The sequence below is a fragment of the Carlito syrichta genome, unplaced genomic scaffold (assembly GCF_000164805.1).
Source record: "Carlito syrichta isolate Samal-C Ts95f unplaced genomic scaffold, Tarsius_syrichta-2.0.1 Scaffold98159, whole genome shotgun sequence".
Classification (NCBI taxonomy): domain Eukaryota; kingdom Metazoa; phylum Chordata; class Mammalia; order Primates; family Tarsiidae; genus Carlito; species Carlito syrichta.
In genome coordinates, this window is record NW_007042255.1 from 277,722 (window position 1) to 301,503 (window position 23,782).

A 23,782-nucleotide genomic window follows, 5' to 3' on the forward strand; every position below is an offset into this window, starting at 1 on the left:
AGTGAGGGCTGAGCCCCTGTCAACGATACATTCTCTGTTGCCTCCTTTCCCCCCAAGACAGGCAGGAACTCAGCCTGATCATTCAGTGAAGGAAAGGTTAGAGGCCACAGCATCAAACTAGCAGGTACTAAAGGCCCAGAACAAAAATAGGTGCCTGTCTCATTCCTGCCAGGGAGCAGGGAGTGATGAATCCATCCTGGAATCTCTCCTCGTCAGCCATATTTGTGAGTCACTACCTAGTCAGTGACTGGCTGCCAAGGGCTGGGGCACTCCACAATCTATACTGGTCATTAAAATTCTTAGTGAGAGTTTATTGTCTTTGTAAGGAATTACCAGAAAGCAAGCTTTACACATTAGGATTCTACTTATGTCGATCTTTTGAGAGAATTCAAGCTTGGTCAGCCATGAGTCCTCTCATCATAGTCTGTGAGGAAGGCAGTCATCCCATAGATATGTCTGAAATACCTGTGCTTTGGGGTAAAGACTCTGTAAGACTGAGTTTTTGTAATCAAATGAGAGAGAAAAGACAACTCCACTGGGAAAAATGGCACATAGCTCCTGACAGCAAAAGTGCCGAGAACCAGTGAGGGGGACGCAAGCCACAGGCATTCTGGGAGCTGTCCCAAGGGTCATCCTCTGGTTAAGAAGTCAAACATCACTGACTGAAAATGTCTGCTAGTAGGCTTTCCTAAAGGGCTCTTGTCACAAAACAAAAACAACTTAATTTTGCCCCAATTTTTCTTGAACTTGAATAATTATCTTTTTTAAATACCTTATACTTTATATTTTATTTATATTTCATTATATATGAAATTTATATTTCATTACTGACTTTCTCCTATCTGAAAGAATATGTTTTTAAAACATTCAGATGGCATTTCATGGAGGTGTGACTGATCTCTGTTGGTACTAAGTTTTTATGGTACCTAAGATTTCTATTATGCTTCCAGCATTAAATAAATTCTGAAGACCCTGCCCTAAAGAAGAAGTTACAAATTACTAAGACACAAACTGCTATTCTAGCCAGTTGGGGATCATAACCTTTAATCTTCAGAAGGAACATATGGCATCCACCGTTTTAGTGCACTGACTCCTCAGCACACACATAAACACACACACACACACACACACACACACACACACACACATACATATGGGGCAGGGGAGAGATGGAGACAGAGAGAGAGATAGTACTTCAGCCTCTGGAAATCCTGGTCACTGTGGGACAATCCCCTTCTCTCTGCCCCTGGGTATTCTTAGTCAACTTTCCTAACTAGATTGACTTTCCGGCCAGAGAGTTACAGGCACACCTCTTTACATGCACCACATATAGGTAGGGTCAATGTGCAGAAATGACATTAAAACAACAAGGAAAAACTGTGATGCTTGAAGTGAAAGCATGAGGGACCAACTGATAGTGCCAATAAAGGTGAAAGCTCAAGAACTATTTTCCCTCCTCCTTTCCTTTAAACCATAAGACCCTCACCAGCACTCCTAACCAATCTTCCACATGACCAGTCCGAGTCCCCCTACCCCTTGACAAGCAGAAATACCAGAGAGAAGGGAAACCAACTTGTTACACCTTTCTAGGTTATCTTCTAACAACACCTAATGTGCCCGCATCCTGTTCGGCAGACCTAGTTCCTCACACTAAGGCTCTTGCCTGTTTCAACCCAGTGCCATTGGAGCTGGTGCCAGAATGGCAGGGAGATACAGAGAAAGGGGAGAGGGATTGGAGAAGGCCCGGGAGGAGGATACACCTCTTGGTCTCATTCTGAGGTGTCTTGGACCTCAACAGAGGGACAGCAGGAAGAGTGGAAGACCAGATGGAACAAGGCTGGGACTGGCCTCACGTTCCCAATATCCAAGGAGTGACACAAACTCTGGCCATTCTAGATAGCAAAGCGATCAGGCTTGAAGGTGAGAAGAGGAAGCTACAAGAGTTAGGTTGAAAAGACCTCAGCCACCGAGCAGAGTCAAGAGAGGCAGACTGCCCCTCAGGGCAAGGGGACACATCAGAGACAAGCAGGCCCCAGTCAAGCTACCTATGCTTCATTAGGAAACTCTGGTCCCAACAAAGAAAAAAGACGGGCACCGAGGCCAAGGCAACCAGACACTGGCCCTCACAAAGGGCAGAAAGAGGGAAGGGTGCAGCTCAGAAACTACCCCCCAACACACACACACACACACACACACACACACACACACACACACACACACACACACACACACCCCAAGAGAGAAAGCCCCAAGTCAAAGCACCAAACTTTCCCCCCACCAAGGAGGAAAGCACGTGGAGAACCCAGGGTGAGGATTGGACATTGAGGATGTCAGTCATTGCATCTGGGCTGGGCTGAGACAGACAGGGACACAGAAAAAGAAGAAAAATAAGAGGCTTCAGTGGATGGAAGTAGAAACTCAGAAAAGGGGTATTCAGGGCTTTGTGTTGGGTCCATAAAATGAAAGTAAAGACAGAATCCAGTGGCTGGGGATTCATCTAAAATGTGAAGATATGGAAGAGGGACCTGGCGGGTCATTGTGACTTTAATGGCAGTAATGAGCCTGTGGCTTCTCAGTCCTGGGATTTACTCACCCACACAGAGAGATAATATAGTTTTCCTCTATGACAAGATACTATAGTTTTCCTCTATGACAAGAAAATTTCAGTCTTACTGATAGGGATATAAGTGAAAAATAAGACTGCATTTTTCATCACCTTCCATCTCTCTCTCTTCACTCTGAGATGGGTCCTATTATCTTCCTTTATTTTTCATGGGTGTGAGGAGTACTAATGGATACAGCATCAGTCATTCACCCTTGAGATCTGGAAGGGGCTTGACTTTTGTGTGGCAGCCACATCACGGACGTTGAATTGTCTCTGGGGGTGGGGGTGCCAGAGGGGGTTGAGGGAGTGTTGGAAGTGAGAAGAAATAATCCACACAGCATCTGGGTCAAGAGCTGAAGTTTGCAAAGGCTCCGAGTGAACTCCCATATGGTACTTTTCTCTTCATTCCTATGTACTCCTGTAACCTGCACCAAAAAAAATGAGTGTAGGGTGCAAATAAGATATCTGCTGGGCAACCCTGAACCCAGTGCTGTGAGGGGATATGTGAGGTGCTGGCCTCCCCCGTCCCATGGTCCTCCCAAACATTTTTTAGAGGACTTTGGTTCCCCAGACTGCAGAGCACTGCATGGTCAGAGCTTCAGAAACTGAGAACATCCTTCCAGGTCCTCAGCATGGGATAACTGATTCAGATCCAAGTGTTTCATAAACTTGGAAAAGAAGATTTGGTCAACTGCCACCTTGAAGGTTTCTTGTGCCCCACAGGAACTTGGCATTTCAGACCATGGCCAGGGGAAGCACTGCTCTGCAAAGTGCTTTGTTCAAGGCACTTTGGTCATGTGAAGCCATAAGATACCCAGATCCCTTTTTCCTGGAGCCCAATGAGGCCAGTCCCTCCAGTTCTGCCCCAGCCTGTACCAAGAGTAATACATGGGAGTATACTCCTCAGGGGCCCTCCCCAACTCTGGTCCAAATTTCTAGGAGCTCAGAACGAAGAAAGCACAGGCATTTTCAAGAGTGATGCTGAGTGAAAAATCAAGGCCTTCCCCTGGAAGTACCAACTGTCTGCAAGGGAGGGAGGGTCACCCCCAAGTGTCTCAAAATGTTGCTATGGCTGAGTGCATACAACACGCCAGACCTCTCTGTTTTCCAGGCCAGCTAAACAAAGACGTGACCTATGCACAGCTGTACTCCTTCCTGAACTGCCTCCAGGTGAGCGCTCACTGACTAGCTCCAAGGCTGGGTTGCCCGGTGCCGATTCTCTTTAATCACCGTATTTTCTTGCTCTCAGGTCAGCCCCTGCCACGGCTGGATGTCTTCCAACAAGACGCTCCGGACTCTCACTTCAGAAGTATGACGGCCACTGGCTTTTGATATCATCTTTGATATTCTATCTCTATGTTTGCTGTGGAGTTTTTACTGGGGATGGGGTTCTGGCAGGAAGATAGTCTCTCTGCTGGTGAATAACACAATCCAACTGCCAGGGTGCCTGAGGAGCCCAGAGACCTCGGTGCACCCTGTCTCCCTCTTCCTCTCTCTGAATCCATCCTTCTTACTCTGTCTTGCAGTCACTGTCTCTACCTGTGTGTGCATGCCTATCTCACACACTCCTGTGAGAAACACACACACTTTTTAAAAATTTTTTATTTTAAAGATGAGGGGTACAACTCAGGGTTAGGTATACAAATGCAGGTATCCTTGTTATGCAGGTATCCTTGTTGATGAGGCGTGTCCCCCTCCCCTGGCAGTTTCCCACTACTGCCAATCCTTTTCTTATAGTATTACAATAGTTGTTCAAGGTCCGCTTATAAGTGAAAACATGTAGTACTCAGTTCTTTGTTTCTGTGATAAATCACTCCGTGTTATAGATTCCAAGTCCATTCAAGTTGCTGTGAAGTTAATAATTCTGTCCTTCTTTATGATTGCATAATATTCCATTGTGTATACGTACCACATTTTTAAAAATTCAGTCTAGTTTTGATGGGCAGCACACTTGGTTCCCTGTTTTTGCTATTGTGAATAATGCTGCAATAAACATGCGACACACAACTTTTGAAGCTGGTACTCAGCATGGTTGTAGAGGTGGAGAGAACTGAATGAGGTTAGCTCAACGTATAACTCAAGTCCTCCCATGGTAAATAAGAACCTTCCTCCCTTCTCTTAGAGAATTTGTTGCTCAGGCAAAATGGCTAGCACATCTTTCACAGATGGTGAATAATCTCTTTGTAAAAAACTGATTGAAGTTTTTCTTTTACAAAAGAAGTATATTTTAGTTTTTTTAAATGTGGGAACACAAAAAAGCATAAAGAACAGCAACAAAATTTATCCAAAATTCCACCACTCAAAGTCAATATATGTGTATGTCTTTTCTTCACCACTTCCATAGATAGATATGTTTGGGTTTTGTCCGCATAGTATGAGAATGCACATAACTCTGTTATGCTTTTGGATGTTCACAAATTACTTCACACCATAATACTGTAGCTGCTTTTAAGTATCCATATATGAATGTATTGTGATTGATTTCAGCCTTTCATGTTGGGCAAATGGGTTGTTTCCATTTTTTCACTATGAAAGTAACATTGTGATGAACAATCATATAAATAAACATATAAGTCTGTGAACATTTCTATTTCTTTTAGATAAATTCCTAGAAAACATACTGGGTCAAAGGATTTGATTCTTTGCTCATGTTTAAGAATTTGATTCATATTGCCAAATTGCACTCTAGAAAGGTTTAACTAATAACATTCTCATTTACCTACCCATGACAACATTCAATACCATGGTTATCTTATCTTTGCCAATAAGATAAAGGTGAAAAGTGGTATCTTATTACTTTAATTGGCACTGCTTTGATGCCTAATAAACGTTAACTTGTGTCATATGTTCATTGACCACTTGCATTCAAATGGAATTTAATGTGCAGAGCTGTTCCTCTGCAGATGACTTAGAGAAACAAGAGTGGAGCAGGGTGGGGAAGAACAATCTCTTTGTTTTGCCTGAATTATCTCACTAAAGTCAAAGTCTAGGTTTCATGGAATTCTCCCTCTTTCCATTTTATTCAGAGAGCAGAACAACTCTCCAACACACTGAAAAAAATTGCAACCAGCGAGAAATTTACGCACTTCGATCTTTTCTACATGGATTTCTCCTTCCAAGAAAGTAAGTGGCTTGGTTTAGGTATTGACAGAAGACAAAAGAGGCAGCTACAGTTTAGAGCCTGCATGGGCAACCAGTTGATAAACCAGTAGACAGCAGATCAGGCAGGGTTATCCCGGCCTATTCTGACACATAAATAAGTCTCAGGATTGAAAAAGATAAAGTGTGAGACTCTTTCTGAGAAGGCTGGGCTCGGCATTACCACCGTTTTAGAATCCCTGAAGCAATAGAGCCAGTGACCAGCTGGAGGGCGCTGATGGAATCGCTGACCTGTTCTTGCCGGATGAGCAAGGCCCTGCTTACCTGTGGGCTAAAGATGAAGGTGACAGAAATGAGGGATAAGGCGGGGCTTCTCATACCTCTCATGGTGGGCACTGAATTACTCAGGGACTCAGTAGCAGTGCAGATCCCCAGACCTAATACAATCTCCGAATAATCCCAAGGGAGGGACCAAATAATTTGCCTGTCCCACGTTCCAGCTTTCTGCTTTCTGAAGGGAGTATTACTAAGTTTCTTTTTTTTTTTTTTTAGTCAGTGTCTCACTCTGTCGCCCAGGCTAGAGTGCAGCGCAACCTCGAGCTGCTGGGCTCAGGGGCAGTCCTTCCACCGCAACCTGCCAAGTAGCTGGAACTATAGGCATGCACTACCACACCCGGTTTTTTGTTTGTTTAAATTATAGAGACGAGGTCTCACCAAGTTGCCCAGGCTGGTCTCGATCCCCTGAGCTCAGGCAATCCTTAGCCTCCTAAAGTGCTGGAATTACAGGCTTGAGCCGCCACACCCAGCCTAAGTTTCTTTACTAACACTCTGTTCAAACACTGGGGTCAGGCATGATTACTGGATCTACTGATTTATCCTTTACATCTTGAATCTGAAAATTATTATTTATTGACTGTAAACCTTCCAGATTCATTTCCATTGCTAAGCAATTTTTATACAAGAGGAATGCCTCCTGTTGATTGCCAGTTGAGATGATGCTAATGAAAACCCTCTCTGTGTAGGCGAAGGAGGGAAGATCTTTCATCCAGAGTTGATCATCACTGTTCCCCATACCCTACCCTCGCAGCCCCAGCATCTGGGATGGAGCAGATGGTCATCATGAATTATCAAATATTACATTAGCTGACACATTTTGCATTGCAGACTCTAGTAGTTCAATTCCGAACATCATTTCAGCAAGACTGATCTTTCTTAACTAGATTTCCTGCCTAGGTGATACACATTTCTCTCATGGGGAGAGACATTTTGATAAATAGCCTCTCATTGAAATGCAGAGTTAAAGACTCATTGATGAATTCCTGGTGTAAACAAATGCACCACCAAGTGATCTTTGAACACCATCATCCTTGAATATAGATAAAGTTATTAAAAATATAATAATGCCTGATGCTCACATGGGTCTTTTTTATTTTCCAGAGTGACCTCAAGCTCTGTCATTTATTACCTTTGGGACTGTAGGCAGTTCTCTGAACATTTCTAAATTCTCCTTTCTAGACCTGGAAATAATGTGTCATCCTCCTAAATGCTGTGCCTGGGACATAGCCAGCACCCAGGAAAGAGCACTCTTCCCCTACACCCTTGCTACTCAATGTGTGGTTCTAGATAAGCAAAATCAGCGGCACCCGGGAACTGGTGATAAACACAGATTTCCAGGCCTGGCCCCACACCTACCTAAGCAGAACCTGCATTTAAACCCAATCCAGAGGTCATCTCCATGCCCATTAAAGCCTAATAAATAGAGCTCTGTAATGCTCCAAGATGGAGAATTTGTTCGGTCCATCATCAGATTTTTACTAAGTTCTGCTATGTGCCAGGAATTGTGTAGGTGCTGGGAATATAATTGTCAACCAAACAGAAAAGTCCTTATCTCCATGGAGGATAGAGTGAGAAGAGCTTTACCCTTGACCCAACACTGGCCTGCGTTCCACTGTTGAATGAACATGCTTGGAAGCAGATCCTCATCAGTCCTTTCTTGTGCTTACAGCAACAGTAAGTGCAGTAAAAAAAAAAAAAGGAAAAAGTTCAGTAAAACTGAACATGCTACATCAGCATGGTGGAAACCTCCCTGGTGTTTCTCCTTGCTTGGCAATTCCCATCAGCGATTCAGGAAACTTCCTATTTTATAATCTCCTACCATTTGTTTAAAATAAATTTAAAAATCCAGTTTTGCTACAGGGCCTTTTTCTTCTCCACAAGAAATTCGTTGGCACCCCCCTAGGGTAGACGTATGGACGCAGTGCTCTGGGACCTGCCTACATGAACACCTGATACAGCCTTTTGCACTTAATATCTAGGTGCCACCTGGCTCTTGTCTACTTCTAAAAGTGCTAGAATTTCTATCTGGTTTTCAGAAACTGTGATAATGTCTTGATTTATACCAAAAGTTAGCAAAGGAAAATTTTACCTTGAAATCTTAGCATTTTCCAGAGTAGGTGGAAGGATCATCCTCTCCCAGATCCATCTCCATGGGTAACTTCCCATGCCTGGGTAGCTCATCCTCCCAGAAACTCACCCATGTGAGTGCCATGTACTATTATAGAAAGATCCCAGAAATTGCAACTGTATTCCTATTCCAGTTCAGACAAAGAATACCTGTGTAACCTCAAGCAAATTAAATAACCACTCTGCCATGGCTTTCTTGCATGTAGAGTAGAAATGACTCAACCATGGGGTTTATGGAAGGATTAAATGAAACTGAGCTTGAAAAGCAGTACTCAATCAATAACTGTTAACAGGCCACCATCATCAATGTGTGTGAAGCTACCCCTTCACTTTTGACGTCCAACCCACCTCCCAGACTTAATCACACCTGCAGGGTACTTTGAGTTCTTTCCAGAAATGTATGGTAGAAATGCAGCTCATTATCAAGGAGAAAAGCCACACTCTTAAAAACCTGACAGAGTCACTTATTAAATCTGTAGTCCTAATAGTCACGTGATAATCTCTCCTCTCACTTCATTGCTGTATTAGATCTGACTATTGCCTCAGAAATATCCTCATTTTTCATGACACTGAAATTCACAATTTCACATCCCTGTGACTGAGCAAATTGCAGTTGAAGATCTCTGTCACTTGAAGGTAGGCCTGAGACTCATTTGCTGTCCACTCTGACAGTCTCAGTCCAGCACTGAAAGATGATTGCCCATCCCCAAAGACTATTGCTTGTCTCTTGCTGACTCATTCTCCAACTGGTTATGAACCAAACAGAGGCAGCAATTTTTCCTCCCTTCAGGAAATGCCAGCTTGAGCAGGTGATGTCCTTTTTCTTTGTCTGCACCACAACTCCCCAGCAGAGGAAAGAAAATGCCACTTTCTTGACAAAGCCATTTTTACACTGACAATTGAAACATACCTCTAACTGCCCTCAGCTTCTAAGACAGCTCAATTGGAGGAAAACTGGCTCTTAGTTCCCCGTCATGTATACAACTGCAAAAACAGCCGATGACGTTATGATGCTGACCAGAACGCAACTTTCTCTTTACAATACCTGCTAGTGCTGCAATTCATCAAGGAGCTGAAAGGTGTTTTATGAGTCTTCCTCCACTATTTCTATTGCATCTTCAACAAGCAGGTCATTAGCAGTTTCTTTTACTTTACAGATAAGAAAATATGTTTATAAAAAGAAAATATATATATGTCGTGCACCAAATTCCAACAATCCATGATCATTCAAGAAATGTAATCCAGGTTTTCTGAAGAACATATAGGACTGCCTTTGCCTATTTTGAATTATGGTCCCAGATAGGAAGGAAACTAACCAACTTACCATATTGCCTTTGATTAGACCTCCCACTCTAAAATCAATTAAGAAAAAAATATAGACCAGTGATTAGTATTGCATTTCTCCTGAGTAAGCAGAATGGCATCCTGAGATAAACAAAAAAAGGGTCTTTCTGTCTAGCACTAGTCACGATGTAGATCAACCCTAAACTCTTGCCTTTTAGTTACTAAGGTTACATTTAATTTTTACCATCCTGACATCTGCATATATGTGATGAGCAGTGGCCCTTGCAGACACAATAGTTGTGAAAAAAATGATATTTTCTGTTAGTTGACTTATTGTTAGCCTTAGTAACCTTGGGACATTTTCTTTTAACGCCTATTTTATTTATATTATATGGTAAGCCAATTCTTCTAAAGGCAGGACTACCTTGTAATGATCTACTAATGTAAGGGAGAGACGGGCAAGAATAAGTTTCCTGTCAGGGAGGAACATGTTATCTTTGACATGGCTTAGAATTGCCGAAGTATGATGACAATCAAAATGGACTGCTCCTACCGCCCCCACCCCACCCTGCTCCCTCAAAAAACTTGGCAAGCAAGTATCCCTTCTCTTTCTTAATGCTTTTGTTCCTGAGTTTTCCTTTTAAAATTCCCATAATTATGAGATTGTTCAAGTCTCCAAGGCAAGAAGAAGGGAATGAGCATCGCTTCTCAATTTGGAAATACAGTATAGGTTGAGAATTCTCACCTGAAATATTTGGGACCAGAAGTGTTTTGGATCTTGTTTTTTTCAGATCTTGGGATATTTGTATTATACAGTATATGCTCATGCCTGATTCATCCAACTCTTTGCAGGCTCTGTCTGAGGTCTTTTTTTTTTAAAGTCAAGGTCTGACTCTGTCACCCAGGCCGGAGTGCAGTGGCACAATCACTGCTCACTGCAGTCTCAAACTCCTAGGCTCAAGTGATTATCTAGCCTCAGCCTTCCAAGAAGTTGGAACTATAAGCATGTACCACCATGCCCAGCTAATTTTTTTTCTTTTGTAGAAATACAGTCTTGCTATGTTTCCCTGTGTGGTCTCAAACTCCTGGGTTCAAGCAATCCTGCCACCTCAGCCTCCCAAAGTGCTGGGAGTACAGCCATGAGCCACTGCACCTGACCTGTCTGAGGTCTTAATTGGGCTTAATTCCCATTGGCCTGGTCTTATTAGCATGCCTGGGGATTTCTTAATATCTGCCTTAATCAGCCCAGTCTACTATAATAAAGTACCATAAACTGGGTGCTTTATAAACAACAGAAATTTATTTCTCACAGTGCTGGCACCTGAAAGTTCAAAATCAGGATGCCAATATGGTCAGGTTCTGGTGAAGGCCCCCTTCTGGGTTGCAGACTGCTGACTTATCCTTGTAGCTTCATGTGGTGAAAAAAAGAGTGAATGAGGCCTTTGGGGTCTCTTTTATAAGGTCACTAATCCATCATAAGGGCTCCATCCTCATGGCCTAATCACCTCCAAAGACTCCACCTCCTAATGCCATCACATTGGAGTCTAGGATTCCAACAGATGAATTTGGGGGGGCGGGGAGGGGCACAAACTTTCAATCCATGCATCATTCTATTGGGATTCCCTTCATTCTTTCTTTTCTTTCTTTCTTCTATTAAGTTCTGTACAGCATAAAACCTACCTGTACGATGACCAATTGTGTACCTAATCCTGAATTGTACCCCACATTTTTAAAATTAAAAAAAAAGAAGATAAAACCAAACTGAAAATAAAGGAAGAAGTAGGGAAAGGGACAAAATATTCATTGAGAACTTTGGTGAAGTAAAAAGGAGCATAAGTAGAAAGGAAGTGATGTCATCTCTGAAGCCACAGAGGGGAAGAGGAGACTGACGTCTCACCTCGACTGGGCCCTTCCACATCATTGCTGATGATTTTTATTAGAGACTCCTGTGAGACTTCAAGGAGAGATGAGACAAATACCATTAAAGAGCAAAGAGAAATGAGGGACCTCAGTGCGGAAGACCCTGCCTCTGCATTTGAAGAAACCCTTCCGAATGCCCAACTCCCCATTAAGAGCAATTAGTTGCATGTATGGAGGAGACTTGGGTAGAAAATCAGCAAAGAGTTACAAAGTAAGAAAGCAAGACCCAAAATAAGAAGAGGAAACTGGCTTATTCTCCTGGGCAAGGGGGAGAACAAAGACCTGAAAGAAGGGTAAGAGGGATGGGGTGTGGGAGGTGGTGGTGCTGGACAGCTAGGAGGACAGTCTGGGACCCACAGGAGCCTCAAGATGTCAAATCCAGAGGAAAAGGCAGGGAAGTTGGAACTGAACTTAAAGCAAAAAGCCAGATTCCAAGGCCATTCCCCCCCAAAACAGGCAGAGCAGACCAGGTAAACTGAAGAGTGAGCCAGGTAAGTTTCCCCATGGTTCTGTCTCTACCAGACACCATGGACAAGAGCAGGAAAAAATTGTTGAGGTTCTGCATGACGGTTTGGGCAGAACACACTATCCTTCCCAAGAGTGTGTGGGGCTCCGAGCATCCTAGCAAAAGAGCAAGCACCTTCACTCCGTCACCCGACTGGGGTGCAGTGACATGATCACAGCTACTGCAACCTCGATCTGCTGGGCTGTGGCAATCCTTTTGCCTCAGTCTTCCTGCCACCATGCTGGGCTAATTTTTTTGATTTATTGTGAAGACAGGTCTCACCACGTTGCCTGGGCTGGACTCGAACTCTTGGGCTCAGGCAATCCTCCCACCTCAGCCTCCCAAAGTACTGAGATTACAAGCATGAGCCAGCACACCTGGCCTCAGAGGGAGGTATTGTTTACCAGCACAAAGTGACTTCTCCCTTGAGACTCCATGTAGAGGACACCACATGGCACAATGATATAGAGGATAATGTTCTTTTTTTATTTTATTATTATAAAGATGTGGGGTACAATTCAGGGTTAGGTGTACAAATGTTGATTATGCAGATACCCTTGTTGATGAGGTGTGCCTCTCCCTCCCCTAGCAGTTTCCCTCAACTGCCAATCCCACGCCCCCCTCTCCTACTGCCAATCCCTTTCTTATAGTTCAAGGCCCACTTATGAGTGAGAGTATATGGTACTCTGTTCTTTGTTTCTGTGATAGATCACTGAGTATGATCAACTCTAAATCCATCCAAGTTGCTGTGAAGCCCATATGTTTATCCTTCTTTATAGCTGAATAAGATTCTATTGTGTATATGTATCACATTTTTTTTATCCAGTCCAGCTTCAATGGAAGCATGGCTCGTCCCATGTTTTTGCTATTGTGAATAGAGCTGCAACAAACATATGTGTGCAGGTATCTTTTTTGTAGAATGATCTGAGTTCCTCTGGGTATACTCCCAATAAGGGACTTGCTGGGTCATATGGAAGGTCAATTTCTAGTTCTTTCAAAAATTGCCACACTGTCTTCCAAAGAGGCTGCACTAGTTTGCTTTCCCACCAGCAGTGTAGAAGTGTTCCTTTTTTTCCGCATCCTCGCCAGCATCTGTTATTGTTTGTTTTATTAATGATGGCGGTTCTTAGTGGAGTTAGGTGGTATCTCAATGTGGTTTTGATTTGCATTTCTCTGATGATGAGTAAGGTGAGTGCTTTTATCATGTGCCAGTTGGCTGCCCATAGCTCTTCTTTTGAGACGTGTCTATTCATGTCTTTTGTCCACTTTTTAATGGGCTGTTTGTTTTTCCTTTCCATGCATTTGAGTTCCTTGTAGATCCTAGATGTTAGGACTTTGTCAGATATACAGTTGGCAAATATTTTTTCCCATTCTGTGGGCTGTCTCCCTGCTCTCTTGATGGTTTCTTTTGCTTTGCAGAAGCTCATAAGTTTGATGAGGTCCCACTTGTCTGTCTTATTTCTTAAGGTATGGGCATTTAGGGTTCTGAATAGGATTTGGTTGCCACTTCCAATTTCCATAAAGGTGTCTCCTGTGTTTTCTAAGATTCTTACAGTTTGAGATTTTACATTTAGGTCTTTGATCCATTTAGAGTTAATTTTTGTGTGTGGTGACAGGTAGGGGCCCTGTATCAATCCTCTGCATGTTATCAGTCAGTTTGAGGATAATGTTCTTAATTTAAGTTTTTAAGAAATGCAAAGGCCACTTAACCAACAACTGCTTCTTCTAACAACCTCCAATAAAACCCAGAAGCATAATATAAAAGAGTGAGTGAGCGGTGGTCATTCTGCCGGGGGAACAAGCTAACAGAGACTGGTGATTCAGTGTGTAGGACTCCAAGCTACTAGCGTGAATTTCTTCCTGAGCTTTGAGAAGACAGCATTATTTGCAGCCCCTCAGGGGTGGCATGCTGGGTCATTAGGACCAATTGCAAAAGCAACCTAGTATTGACCTAGTCCTAGGGAAGCCCAGCATCTCCTGTCCAATCAAAGCCCCCAGTAGAATCTCCATTCTTCCTTTGGAATGAGAAGGGGAGAGTCCGAGGTCACAGACCTCTGTCCTTGAGTTTTCTGGTAAATGAAGAGGAAAGGAATGGAGGAATCTCAGGTGTGCCTGTCCCTTGCTGGACATTGGGAAAGTGAGGGTGTCTCTTTGCTGAGATGCTTCTCTCTGGAGACGCCCCAGGGATTAGAAATTTCCTGAAGGAGTTCTTATTGACTGTATGATGAAACAATGCAGAGTTAATTGTCCTGTTGCCTTGGAGCTACTGACATTCTTGGTCTCTCACCCTTGTTGAAGGACAGTTTTATTACTTTTCTTCACTTTGGGTTCATAATATTTTCTCTGCAGCCATACTCTCTCCAAATGGGGTGTCGAGATAATTTTATGTAATTATATTCCTGACGTACTGTGTGATTTTTAAAGGTGGGTGCTTAACACAAGCAGGTAGAGTCTGCAAATGGCAACCTATGAAAGGAGATGTTAACAAAATGTTTAATTTTCTTCTCCTGTAATGCCATCCTGCTGCACCACTGAAAAATGAGATGTACTTTAATCAGTGTTGAATATTTTAGAGCTCACCTCTCCCTACTGCCTTCCCTGCCACACAAACCATTCATCCGGCACTCACACATTCCCTTCCAGAGCTAGTAAAAAAATACACACACACACACACAATAGGAAGACCATTTCTGTTCAGAAAGCCCCCAGCCCAAGAGAACAACTCAGACGCAGCCATGGCTGGGTCAGCATGAGCCCTGGAGGGCAGTGGGCAGTTTCTTGACAATCTTCATGGTTATTGTACATCATTGCTTGTGCAAGTGCATCTGTAACCCTCTGATCGTGTGTCCTGCAGTTATACAGGAGTGGCAGAAGAGAGGTGGGCAGCCCTGGCAGCTCATCGAGCCTGTGGATGGATTCCACCCCAATGAGGTGAGCGCGGTCACACGATAGCTGCTGAAAACTATCTGTTTGTCTGCTTGCTTTTTACTATACTTGTGCATCCATGTGTTTATTGCTATCCTGTTTTGTTTCAGAAAGGACTTGGGGTAATATACACATATATGTAAGATAGAAGATTTAATAAAACTGAAATGAAAGGCAGGACTAAAGGAAAATAAGGTAGAAATGATACCTAGATTACTGGCTTAATTTCTACAGTTCATAAAATGTGTACAGGGAGGGCAGTCCTCAGAAACTGCCAGAAGAGGCTTACAAAACCAGCTCTGTGCTTTCTAGCAGCCAGCGCTGAAAGGTGAATCCATGGCTTCCATAAGATAAAAACAAATAAATAAAGCACTCCCCTGGAAGTGAGACCCATGAGGAATTTCTGCTATGAATGTTTCCAGAAAGGATGCTGTATAAAAGAGAGCAACGTCCTTACCAATTTCTTGCAGTAAGATCTATTTCTCATCAAGGGTTCCAAAGCACAGTTCAGTCAAGCAGCTCTCCTCTGCTCTCTTCACAAAGCAGGGGAGCTGGAGGGCGGAACCCTGCCCCCTCCCGTCTCCACCCCCACCCCATTATCCTGGCTTCATCCGGAGAAGCTCCACTTTTATCTGCTGTGTGTATTGGACTTGCTCATGACATTTCTTTAGTAAAAAGAAGTCGAAGAGAGAGAAATGGGAGAGTCATTCTGCCACTCTTAAAATTTTAAAAGCTGGTCCTGTACAGGGAGGGATGGGCCATTGACTCCCAGGCAATCCTCCCTAACTAGAGCCTTTCCAACCCAGCCTTTGGTGAGTATAGTATGTCAATGATAAGGGAACAAACTCGAGAAGCACTCCTGGAGATTGCTCCCCGGCTAGCCACGGAGCCCCAGACCACAGGAGATCTGACGATCCCCTCAGGAGCCTGCATGGAACCACAGGCTACTTTCTCCCAAGTGCTAGGCTCTGTGAGTGCCCATGGACAGGGCTAAGAACCACCTCGAGAGGAAAAAGAAATGTGCCATTTCCTAACAGATGAATAAACAGTGAAGTCTCACAAATGCTGGGCTAATTTTAAAGTGATTATTAAATGCCCACCTCCTTGCTTAAAATAGCCCACAAAAAACCTGAATTAATGTGCCTCAGAATATCTAACCTCCCTTGTATAAATTGGATGAGTTGATCAAAGAGAGTGATTGGCTAGAAGCTGGTTAAACCCCTAAAAAATGATGTCTTTGGTTTTAGAAGTGTTAGCATGCAGCATTCCTTCTGGCAGTGATTAGGTAGTAGTTCTTGTCATTCTCTGCACATAATAGAATTTTACTCTTCGGATTCTGTAGAGAATGAGGATATGAAAAGATGGTCAGCTAGCGTGCTAATGAGGAACAAACTAAAAAAGAAAAGAGTCAGACAGCTTTGTTTTATCTCTCAGGACGTGTATGTCTGATCTGTCAAATGGCCATTATGTCCCCAATTCTTAAAAGTCTGTCAAGTTGGGGATCTTTCACTCAAACAACTTCACCTATGATTATTGAAAACAGAGTCAAGGGTGGGTGCATTGACTCACACCTGTAATCCCAGCACTTTGAGAGACCCAGACAGGAGGATCGCTTGAGCCCAGGAGTTTGAGACCAGCTTAGGCAACATAGTGAGACCCCCATCTCTACAAAAACATTTAAAAATTAGCCAACCATGGTGTTGTGCACCTGTAACCCCAGGTGTTGTGCACCTGTAGCCCCAGCTACTCTGGAGGCTGAGGCAGAAGGATTACCTGAGCCCAGGAGGTTGACGCTGTGGTGAGCCGTGATTGCACCACTGCCCTCCAGCCTGGGCAACAGAGTGAGACCCTGACTCAAAAAAGAAAACAGAGTCGAAAGCTGAAGATCAACATATGCCACAATGTTAAGCTACTCCTGCCAGACACGCTAGTAGCAGGTGATAAAGTGGATGACAATGGAGAGCCAGGCCTAAAGCCTGCCTATTTATCATGGATATTGCACTGAAAGGTCCATATTGGCAATTGATCATCCAAAAATATTTATTGAGTGACTACCCAGTGTCAAACACAGTGAGAATTCAAAAGTGAGCCAAAAACCACCTCACCACTTAAAATTGAAGAGCAAGAGAATGATTAGTAAACAGACAGTTAAATATGAAGTGGTCAGCACCTCCAAGGGATGAGATGGGAGAGAGGGCTGCTCGGAAAGGTTTCTAGAGGAAGCAACATCAGAACTGAGACCATGAACTGTCCAGAGAAGGGAAGAGAGAGGGACTACAGAAAGGGTTAAGCAGATGAAACTGCGTCAGCGAAGCCCTGACTGGGAAAGAAAGCATGGCCCATTGGAGGAAGCACAAGGGTTTCATTATGATGGGACTTGAGTATGAGAGTGACCTCGCAAGGGAAGAGTCTACAGGAGTATTCAGGGCAGATCATGTGAGGCCTGTCTGAGGATTGACCTTTGTCCTGGGGGAGGGGGAGCCACTAGTAGTTCTTAAGCAAGAAAAAAACAACCAGACTTGTGTTCTAAAAAGACACCTATAGTAGCAGTGTGGAGAATGACTTGGGAGGAGCTGTCCAGAGGGACTGAGAAAAATGGAAAATCTGTATTTAAAAAAAAAATCGAAATGATCAAGCACAGTCAGAGGATAGCAAGGCAAGTTCTTATTAGAGATTTCATTCAAGGAATCAAGCTCAAATACATCCTGGTGTCACAATAGATTCTGCCCAATGTCCTCATGTTCTCAACACACCAGACCAGGTCTGTTGTCACAGCCCAATAGACCAAAGGAGGATGGCTCAGCACCACTCCAGATCACCAAACAATGAAATAAAACTTCATGCCATATCGCCAGGAGCTAACTTGATGAACTCATAAACCACTTCTGGCTTCACTGTGTTATGAATTGCAGATATGCAATTTGCAAGAAAACGTACTCAGAAAAATGTTCAACTACAAAGGAAGAAACCTGGAGGGACCTACCTCTGTTAACCGGAGGATCCCACTAAGCCAGAACACCCCATTCCCTAGCTTTCTTCTGAACTAGCTGTCACTCCCTGTGCTGCCAATGTGTGCACTAGCAAGAGGAAGGGTCTCGGTCCTCTGTCCTGAGAACAAATGCTGGGGGTGTATATGACAAAAGTGTCCACTGGTAAAATGAGTTAGTTTGCATTCATTTGATGGTGTACCATGCGTTGAATACAAACAATGATATAGATCTGCCTTCAGTGACACAGAAATATGCTTGTAATATAAAGCCAAGTAAATCAGAGCAGACTGCAGATTGTAGAGGCGATGGCTCAGCTGTACGCATTTGTCAAATTCATGGAACTGTTTAGCAAAGACAGTTCATTTTACTGTGTCTAAATCAGACCTCAGTAAGAGCAGATTATAAAATGATATTCAAGAGAGATCCAGTGTGTGTGTGTGTGTGTGTGTGTGTGTGTGTGAAATCAGAAAGGCTCTATACCCATTGTTATCAGAAACTACCTCTATTACGATGACAGGTGACTTTTATTCTTTGTTTCTCTTTCTGTTTAATTGTCTTTTTGAATCTTTCTAGAATGAATGGTTTTGCTTTGATATTTTAAACTATAAATAGAGAAGCACAAAAGAATATCGGTCTTCAAGAAACAACTAAATTGGAATAAAGGGAGAATAAGATAGCTGTGCCTTGCCTTGTGCAGTGCACCATGGAAGTTACAACAGGAGATTGTTGTACTGGACGCCCACAGTAGGTGTTTGGTAAATATTTGTCAAATGAATGAATGCATGTAGTGAATCATCTTAACACAAGTCTCAGTTTAGTGATAAGCATGCCAGTGTCATTTCAGACCCAATATTTAGCAATGCACACTCATAAATATTTTAATCTATATTAGAGTGACAGCCAACTAATTGCTTTCAAACAGAACTGTTCCCAAATGCTCAGATCTGAGCTCTTTTGTTTTCATTTTCCTCTCTTACCCTTGCCCCTGTTTCCTCCCTTATTAACATAGATAGAGAAATAAATGCCTTGGTAGAACATGAGTGTTAGAAAGACAGCTGAGGTGTATCACGTTGAACGCCAATAAAACAAAAAAGAACCAGTAATTTTCCACAGACCTGGCAGCAGCCTCCTTTATTGAAAAATGGCAGGAAAAACAGCCACAAGACCAGGCCTCTGTCTTCGAAGACACTGATTGCTTTGTGTGAGAGATGATCCTACCCTCCCTGGAAAACTGGTCAGCTTGATAGGCAGCCTCTGATGTGCTCCTGCTTTTAAGTGCAAAGGAACATATGTAGGGGGTGTGTAATGTGTGGTTTCTCTATGTGCATTTGTGTGTTAGGTATGTGGTGTGTGGTTTCTGTGTGTGTGGTTGTAGGTGGTACCAATGAGAAGGGTGTTGCTATATTGTGGCGTGTGTATGTGTGGTATATGTGTGCAGGGGATGGAGGTATGTGGTATGTGGGGGGGTGTCGTGTGTGGTGGGTATGTGGTGTGTGTGTGTATGTGTGTGTGTGTGTGTGTGGTATGTCAGGGGTGTGGTGTATGTGATGTGTATGGGGGCAGTGCTGTATGTGTGTGATGTATGTATGTGTGGTGTGTGTGTGGGTGTGTGTGGTATGTGTGGATGGTTGTGTATGCGTGTGGTATGTGTAGGGGTGGGTATGTATAGTATGTATGAGTGTGTGTGGTATGTGTGTGGTGTGTGTGGGGGTATATCAGGGGTGTGGTGTGTGTGATGTGTATGAAGGGAAGTGTGGTATGTGCATCATATATGTATCAGTCAGTGGTAAGTGTGAAGGAGTGTGTGTGGTGTGTGTGGTATGAAGTGGGTGTGTGAATGTGTGATATGTATGTGACATGTGTGTGCTGTGTATGTATGTGGTATGTCAAGGATGTGATGTGTGTGGTATATATGAGGGGAGTGTGGTATGTGTGTGATGTATGTATGTGTGGTATGTGCAGGTATGATATATGTAAGGCGGTGTGTATGGTATGTGTGGGTGGTTGTGTACGTGTGTGGTATGTGTAGGAGTGGATGTGTATGGTGTGTATGGGTGTGTGTGGTATGTGTGTGGTGTGTGTATGTATATGTGTGTGGTATGTCAGGGGTGTGGTGTGTATGGTGTGTGTGTGTGTGGCATGTCTGGGGTGTGGTGTGTTTGGTATGTATGGGTGTGTGGGTATGTGTGTGTGGTGTGTGTGTGTATGTGGGTATGCAGTATGTCAGGGGTGTGGTGTGTGTGGTGTGTATGAACGGGAGTGTGGTATGTGTACAATACGTGTATGTGTGGCATGCTTGAGGGTGCGTGTGTGATGTGTATAGTATGAGGTGAGTGTGTACATGTATGGTATGTGTGAGGGCGTGTGTGTGGTATGTGTGGGCGTGATACATGTAAGGCAGTGTGTGTGGGTGGTTGTATACAAGTGTGGTATGTGTAGAGGTGGGTGTGTATGGTATATATGGGTGTGTGGTGTGTGTGTGATATGTGTGAGGGGTGTGTGTGGTCGGTGTAGATGTGTAGTATGTGTGTGGTGCGATATGTGTGAGGGGGTAGGAGTGGTCTGTGTGGATGTATGGTGTCTGTGTGATAAGTGGGAGGGAGTGTGTGTGGTCTGTGTAGATATGTGGTATGTGTGTGGTGTTATATGTGTGAGAGTGTGTGGGGGGTAGGTATGGAAAGATGTTTGTGTGTGTGATATATGTGAGGGAGGTGTAGTGTGTGTACGTGTGTTATGTAGTGGGGTATGAGACGGGGGTGTGGGTAGGACCAAGACTACATGGTTGAACGAATGGAACTTGGCGTCTACCTCAAAAGGCTCAGGAACACATTAAAATGCTGGGGATAATTATTTCAGTGACTCGAGCAGTTCTAGTTTTTTCTAACAACTACTAGCATGCTACACACAATTCAGACCCACAAAGGATTTAAAACTTTTACCACAGCCAGCTCAATGTGCAAATGAGAGAGCAAATAGTTTACTCAGAGTCACACAGGGAGCTGGCCACACTGCCCATTAGAATGGAGAACTGTGAACTGCCCTTTGGGGACGTGGTCCCTGTGCTTTTAAAGAAAGTCAAAGCGATGCCTGAACATCCTCCCTAAACAATGGAATCCCCTCCGCGGCCTTCGGCATCACATCTCTCTTATGTTCCACATTAAGAACCACTGTTGAGACAGAGCCATCTGGAGCCTGAGGCCTGGCCAGGCCCTGCTGCTAAAGGAGGGCATTGTCTCTGAGAAAAAGCCTCCTTCTCAAAGGCATGAATGACAAGCCAGAGAATTGAACAACCAAGAATGGGTCTTGTGAGCTCATGGACAAAGGGAAACCTGACATCAATCGTGGAACCAGGGGGCAGTATCAGGCTGAGAGAACCACACATGAGCCACTTGTGCATGAAGCAAATGATTCCTTTCTGAAGGCCCAGCCAGGCTTTCACACTCATAGCCTCCTTCAGGACCCCAGCCAGCAGGCGCCCTGGTCAGCCTCATCTCCCCAACCACTCCAGTCTCTCCCACACCTCCATGCCTTTGCACCTGCCGTGTCCTCTACCATGTGCGTTGTTTCCTCACAAAACCATATGGTGAGCTCCTCTTTGCAAATTCAGCTCGAAGACCTGCCCCTTCCCCCACCCAGGAGAGTTGGCACGTCTTCCCTTTCCAGTGTGTGCATCGTTCTCAAAGCCTTCCCTGTCTATGGGTTTGACACTATCATTTTGCATGTCTGGTTCCCTAAGTTGGGAGTTCCTCAAAGGAAGGACTTACAATGTTCATCTCCAAAACCCAAACCTTAGACCTGCAATAAATGTTAGCTGTCCACAGATAAACAAATATGTGGGTTTTCTTGGGTCACAGCTTAACTGGGTCCTCTGCTTAGGGTCTCACAAAACTAAAATCAAGGTGTGTCACCCAGGTCACGTTCTCATCCGGAGACTCAGCTGGGGAAGAATTGCTTTCAAACTCACTCAGGTTGTTGGCACATTCATTCCTGGGAGGCTATAGGGTTGAGGACCCAGCTTCTGCCTGGATGTCAACTGGAGGTCACTCTCAGCTCCTATCCATGTGGGCTTCCCAGCATGACTTCTTGCTTCACCAGCCCAGCAAGGAGAGCTTCCACAGGGAGTCTGCTAACCAGGCAGAGCCTTACATAATGACATAGTCACTAGCCAGGAAGAGCCTTACATAATGTGACATTGTCACTGAAGTGACATCCGTTCACCACTGCCATAATTTATCGGTTAGAATCAAGTGACCGTTCCCACTCCTGGGAAGGGGATTCTACCCAGACGTGAGGGTAGGAATCATAGGACTGTTATGTCCCCACAGAGAGAATACAGAATGTCCCTTTCCTCCTCCCTCTGGTTCTTTCTCACAGGTGGCTTCACTGCTGTTGGCAAATAGCTTCTGGAAGAAGGTACAGCTCCAGTGGCCCCAGGTTCTGGGAAAGGAGAATTCATTCAACTCTCAGATTGAACAGGTGTTTGGAGACCAAGGTGGGCACTGAGCCTCTCGGGAACACACACTCCTGCCGTGTCAGGAAGGCAGTAGCTTGGATCAACGTACTCAGCACACCCTTATGGGGACTGCTACGTCACAGGCCCAAAGGATCTTCCTTCAGTGGCATCTTTGCAAAATGCTTTTCTCTTCGATTAAGAGCGTATCTGAATAGCAGTGTGATGCTGTATGCTTCGGGGATCAGTAACCCTCTGACTATTTCTGAAATAACCTTTAATAAAGTGCTTTGGGTGCCATTCCAAGCAAGAGTATCTGTGCCCTTTAACAGCTAATTGTTCTAAAGGGGGCTTCTAAAAACACATCAAAAATCTAGCAACGTTCAGCAGTTTACTCAGGGTCTTGGCATGCCAAGGGCCTAATTCTCCCTCTGTTGCCGATTCTTAAAGATGCCTGGCCAGCCGAGTCTCTAGGACTGAGGCTCTGCAGGAGCTTTCTTGGTACAGCCCGGAGTGTGGGGCAGTTCACATCCCAGGGGGAACTCGAAGGCAGTGCATAAATTTATGTATCAGCCTCCTTCATCGGTGGCCAGTTTGGGGAGGCATTCCATGTACTTTTCAGGGTCCCGGCAGAACCAGTTCCCTTTGCTCATACCAGCAGGGATGGTCCAGGTCCCGTGGGGTCCCCTTTAAAAACAGAACACAAAACTATACATACAAAATTAGATACAATCTAGAATACTTATTTAGGAGAAAAGAAATCACAAAAACCATAAATGTTTAAAACTTGACAAGTATTATGAACTCCCCCAAAGTCCAGAAAAATGACGGCTGTTTTCCTTCAGAAGATTTTCTTAGTTGGTTAATAGGTATAAATGCATAGTTAAATAGAAGAAACAAGGTCTAGTGTTTGATAGACCAGTAGGGTGACTGTAGTTTACAATAATCTATTGTATATTTTACAATAGCTAGAAGAGAAGAATTCAAATCTTCCTAACATAAAGACAAATATTTATGGTGATGAGTACCCAAGTACACTGATTTGATCTGTACAAATTATATGAATGTATTAAATTATCACATTACTCTAAAAATATGCACATCTATTATGCATCAATTTTTCTGAGTTGGGGTCTCTTAACGAAGTTGTATTGCAGTGGCACGATCATGGCTCACTGCCTCCTCGAACTCTGGGGCCCAAGTGATCCTCCCTTCTCAGCCTCCCAAGTAGCTGGGACTACAGGGGCACACCACCATGACACTAATTTTTGGATTTTTTGTAGAGACAAGGTCACACTATATTGTCCAGGCTGGTCTCAAACTCCTGAGCTCAAGCAATCCTCTTGCCTCATCCTCTGAAAATGCCAGAATTACAGGCATGAGCCACTGTGCCTGGCTTGTCATGCATCCATTTTTTAAAAAAGAAATACAGCCGGGCTCGGTGGCTCAGCCTGTAATCCCGCACCTTTGGGAGGCTGAGGTGAGTGGATTGTCTGAGCCTGTGGGTTCGAGACCCGCCTGGGCAACTTGGCGAGACCTAT

At 44.0% G+C, this 23,782-nt stretch overlaps 1 protein-coding gene across 2 annotated transcripts in view; it reads left to right on the forward strand.

Annotated features, from left to right (window-relative positions):
• Positions 1-22,547, forward strand: part of AOAH (acyloxyacyl hydrolase) — a 208,752-nt gene extending 186,205 nt beyond the window's left edge. For both annotated transcript variants that reach the window (XM_008063260.1, XM_008063266.2), the window contains 5 exons: positions 3,717-3,775; positions 3,855-3,914; positions 5,632-5,728; positions 14,731-14,807; positions 22,166-22,547. In XM_008063260.1, the coding sequence (XP_008061451.1) occupies positions 3,717-3,775; positions 3,855-3,914; positions 5,632-5,728; positions 14,731-14,807; positions 22,166-22,294 (422 nt within the window). In that variant the 3' untranslated portion in view covers positions 22,295-22,547. The remainder of the gene's footprint in view (positions 1-3,716; positions 3,776-3,854; positions 3,915-5,631; positions 5,729-14,730; positions 14,808-22,165) is intronic.
• Positions 22,548-23,782: the final 1,235 nt, after the last annotated feature.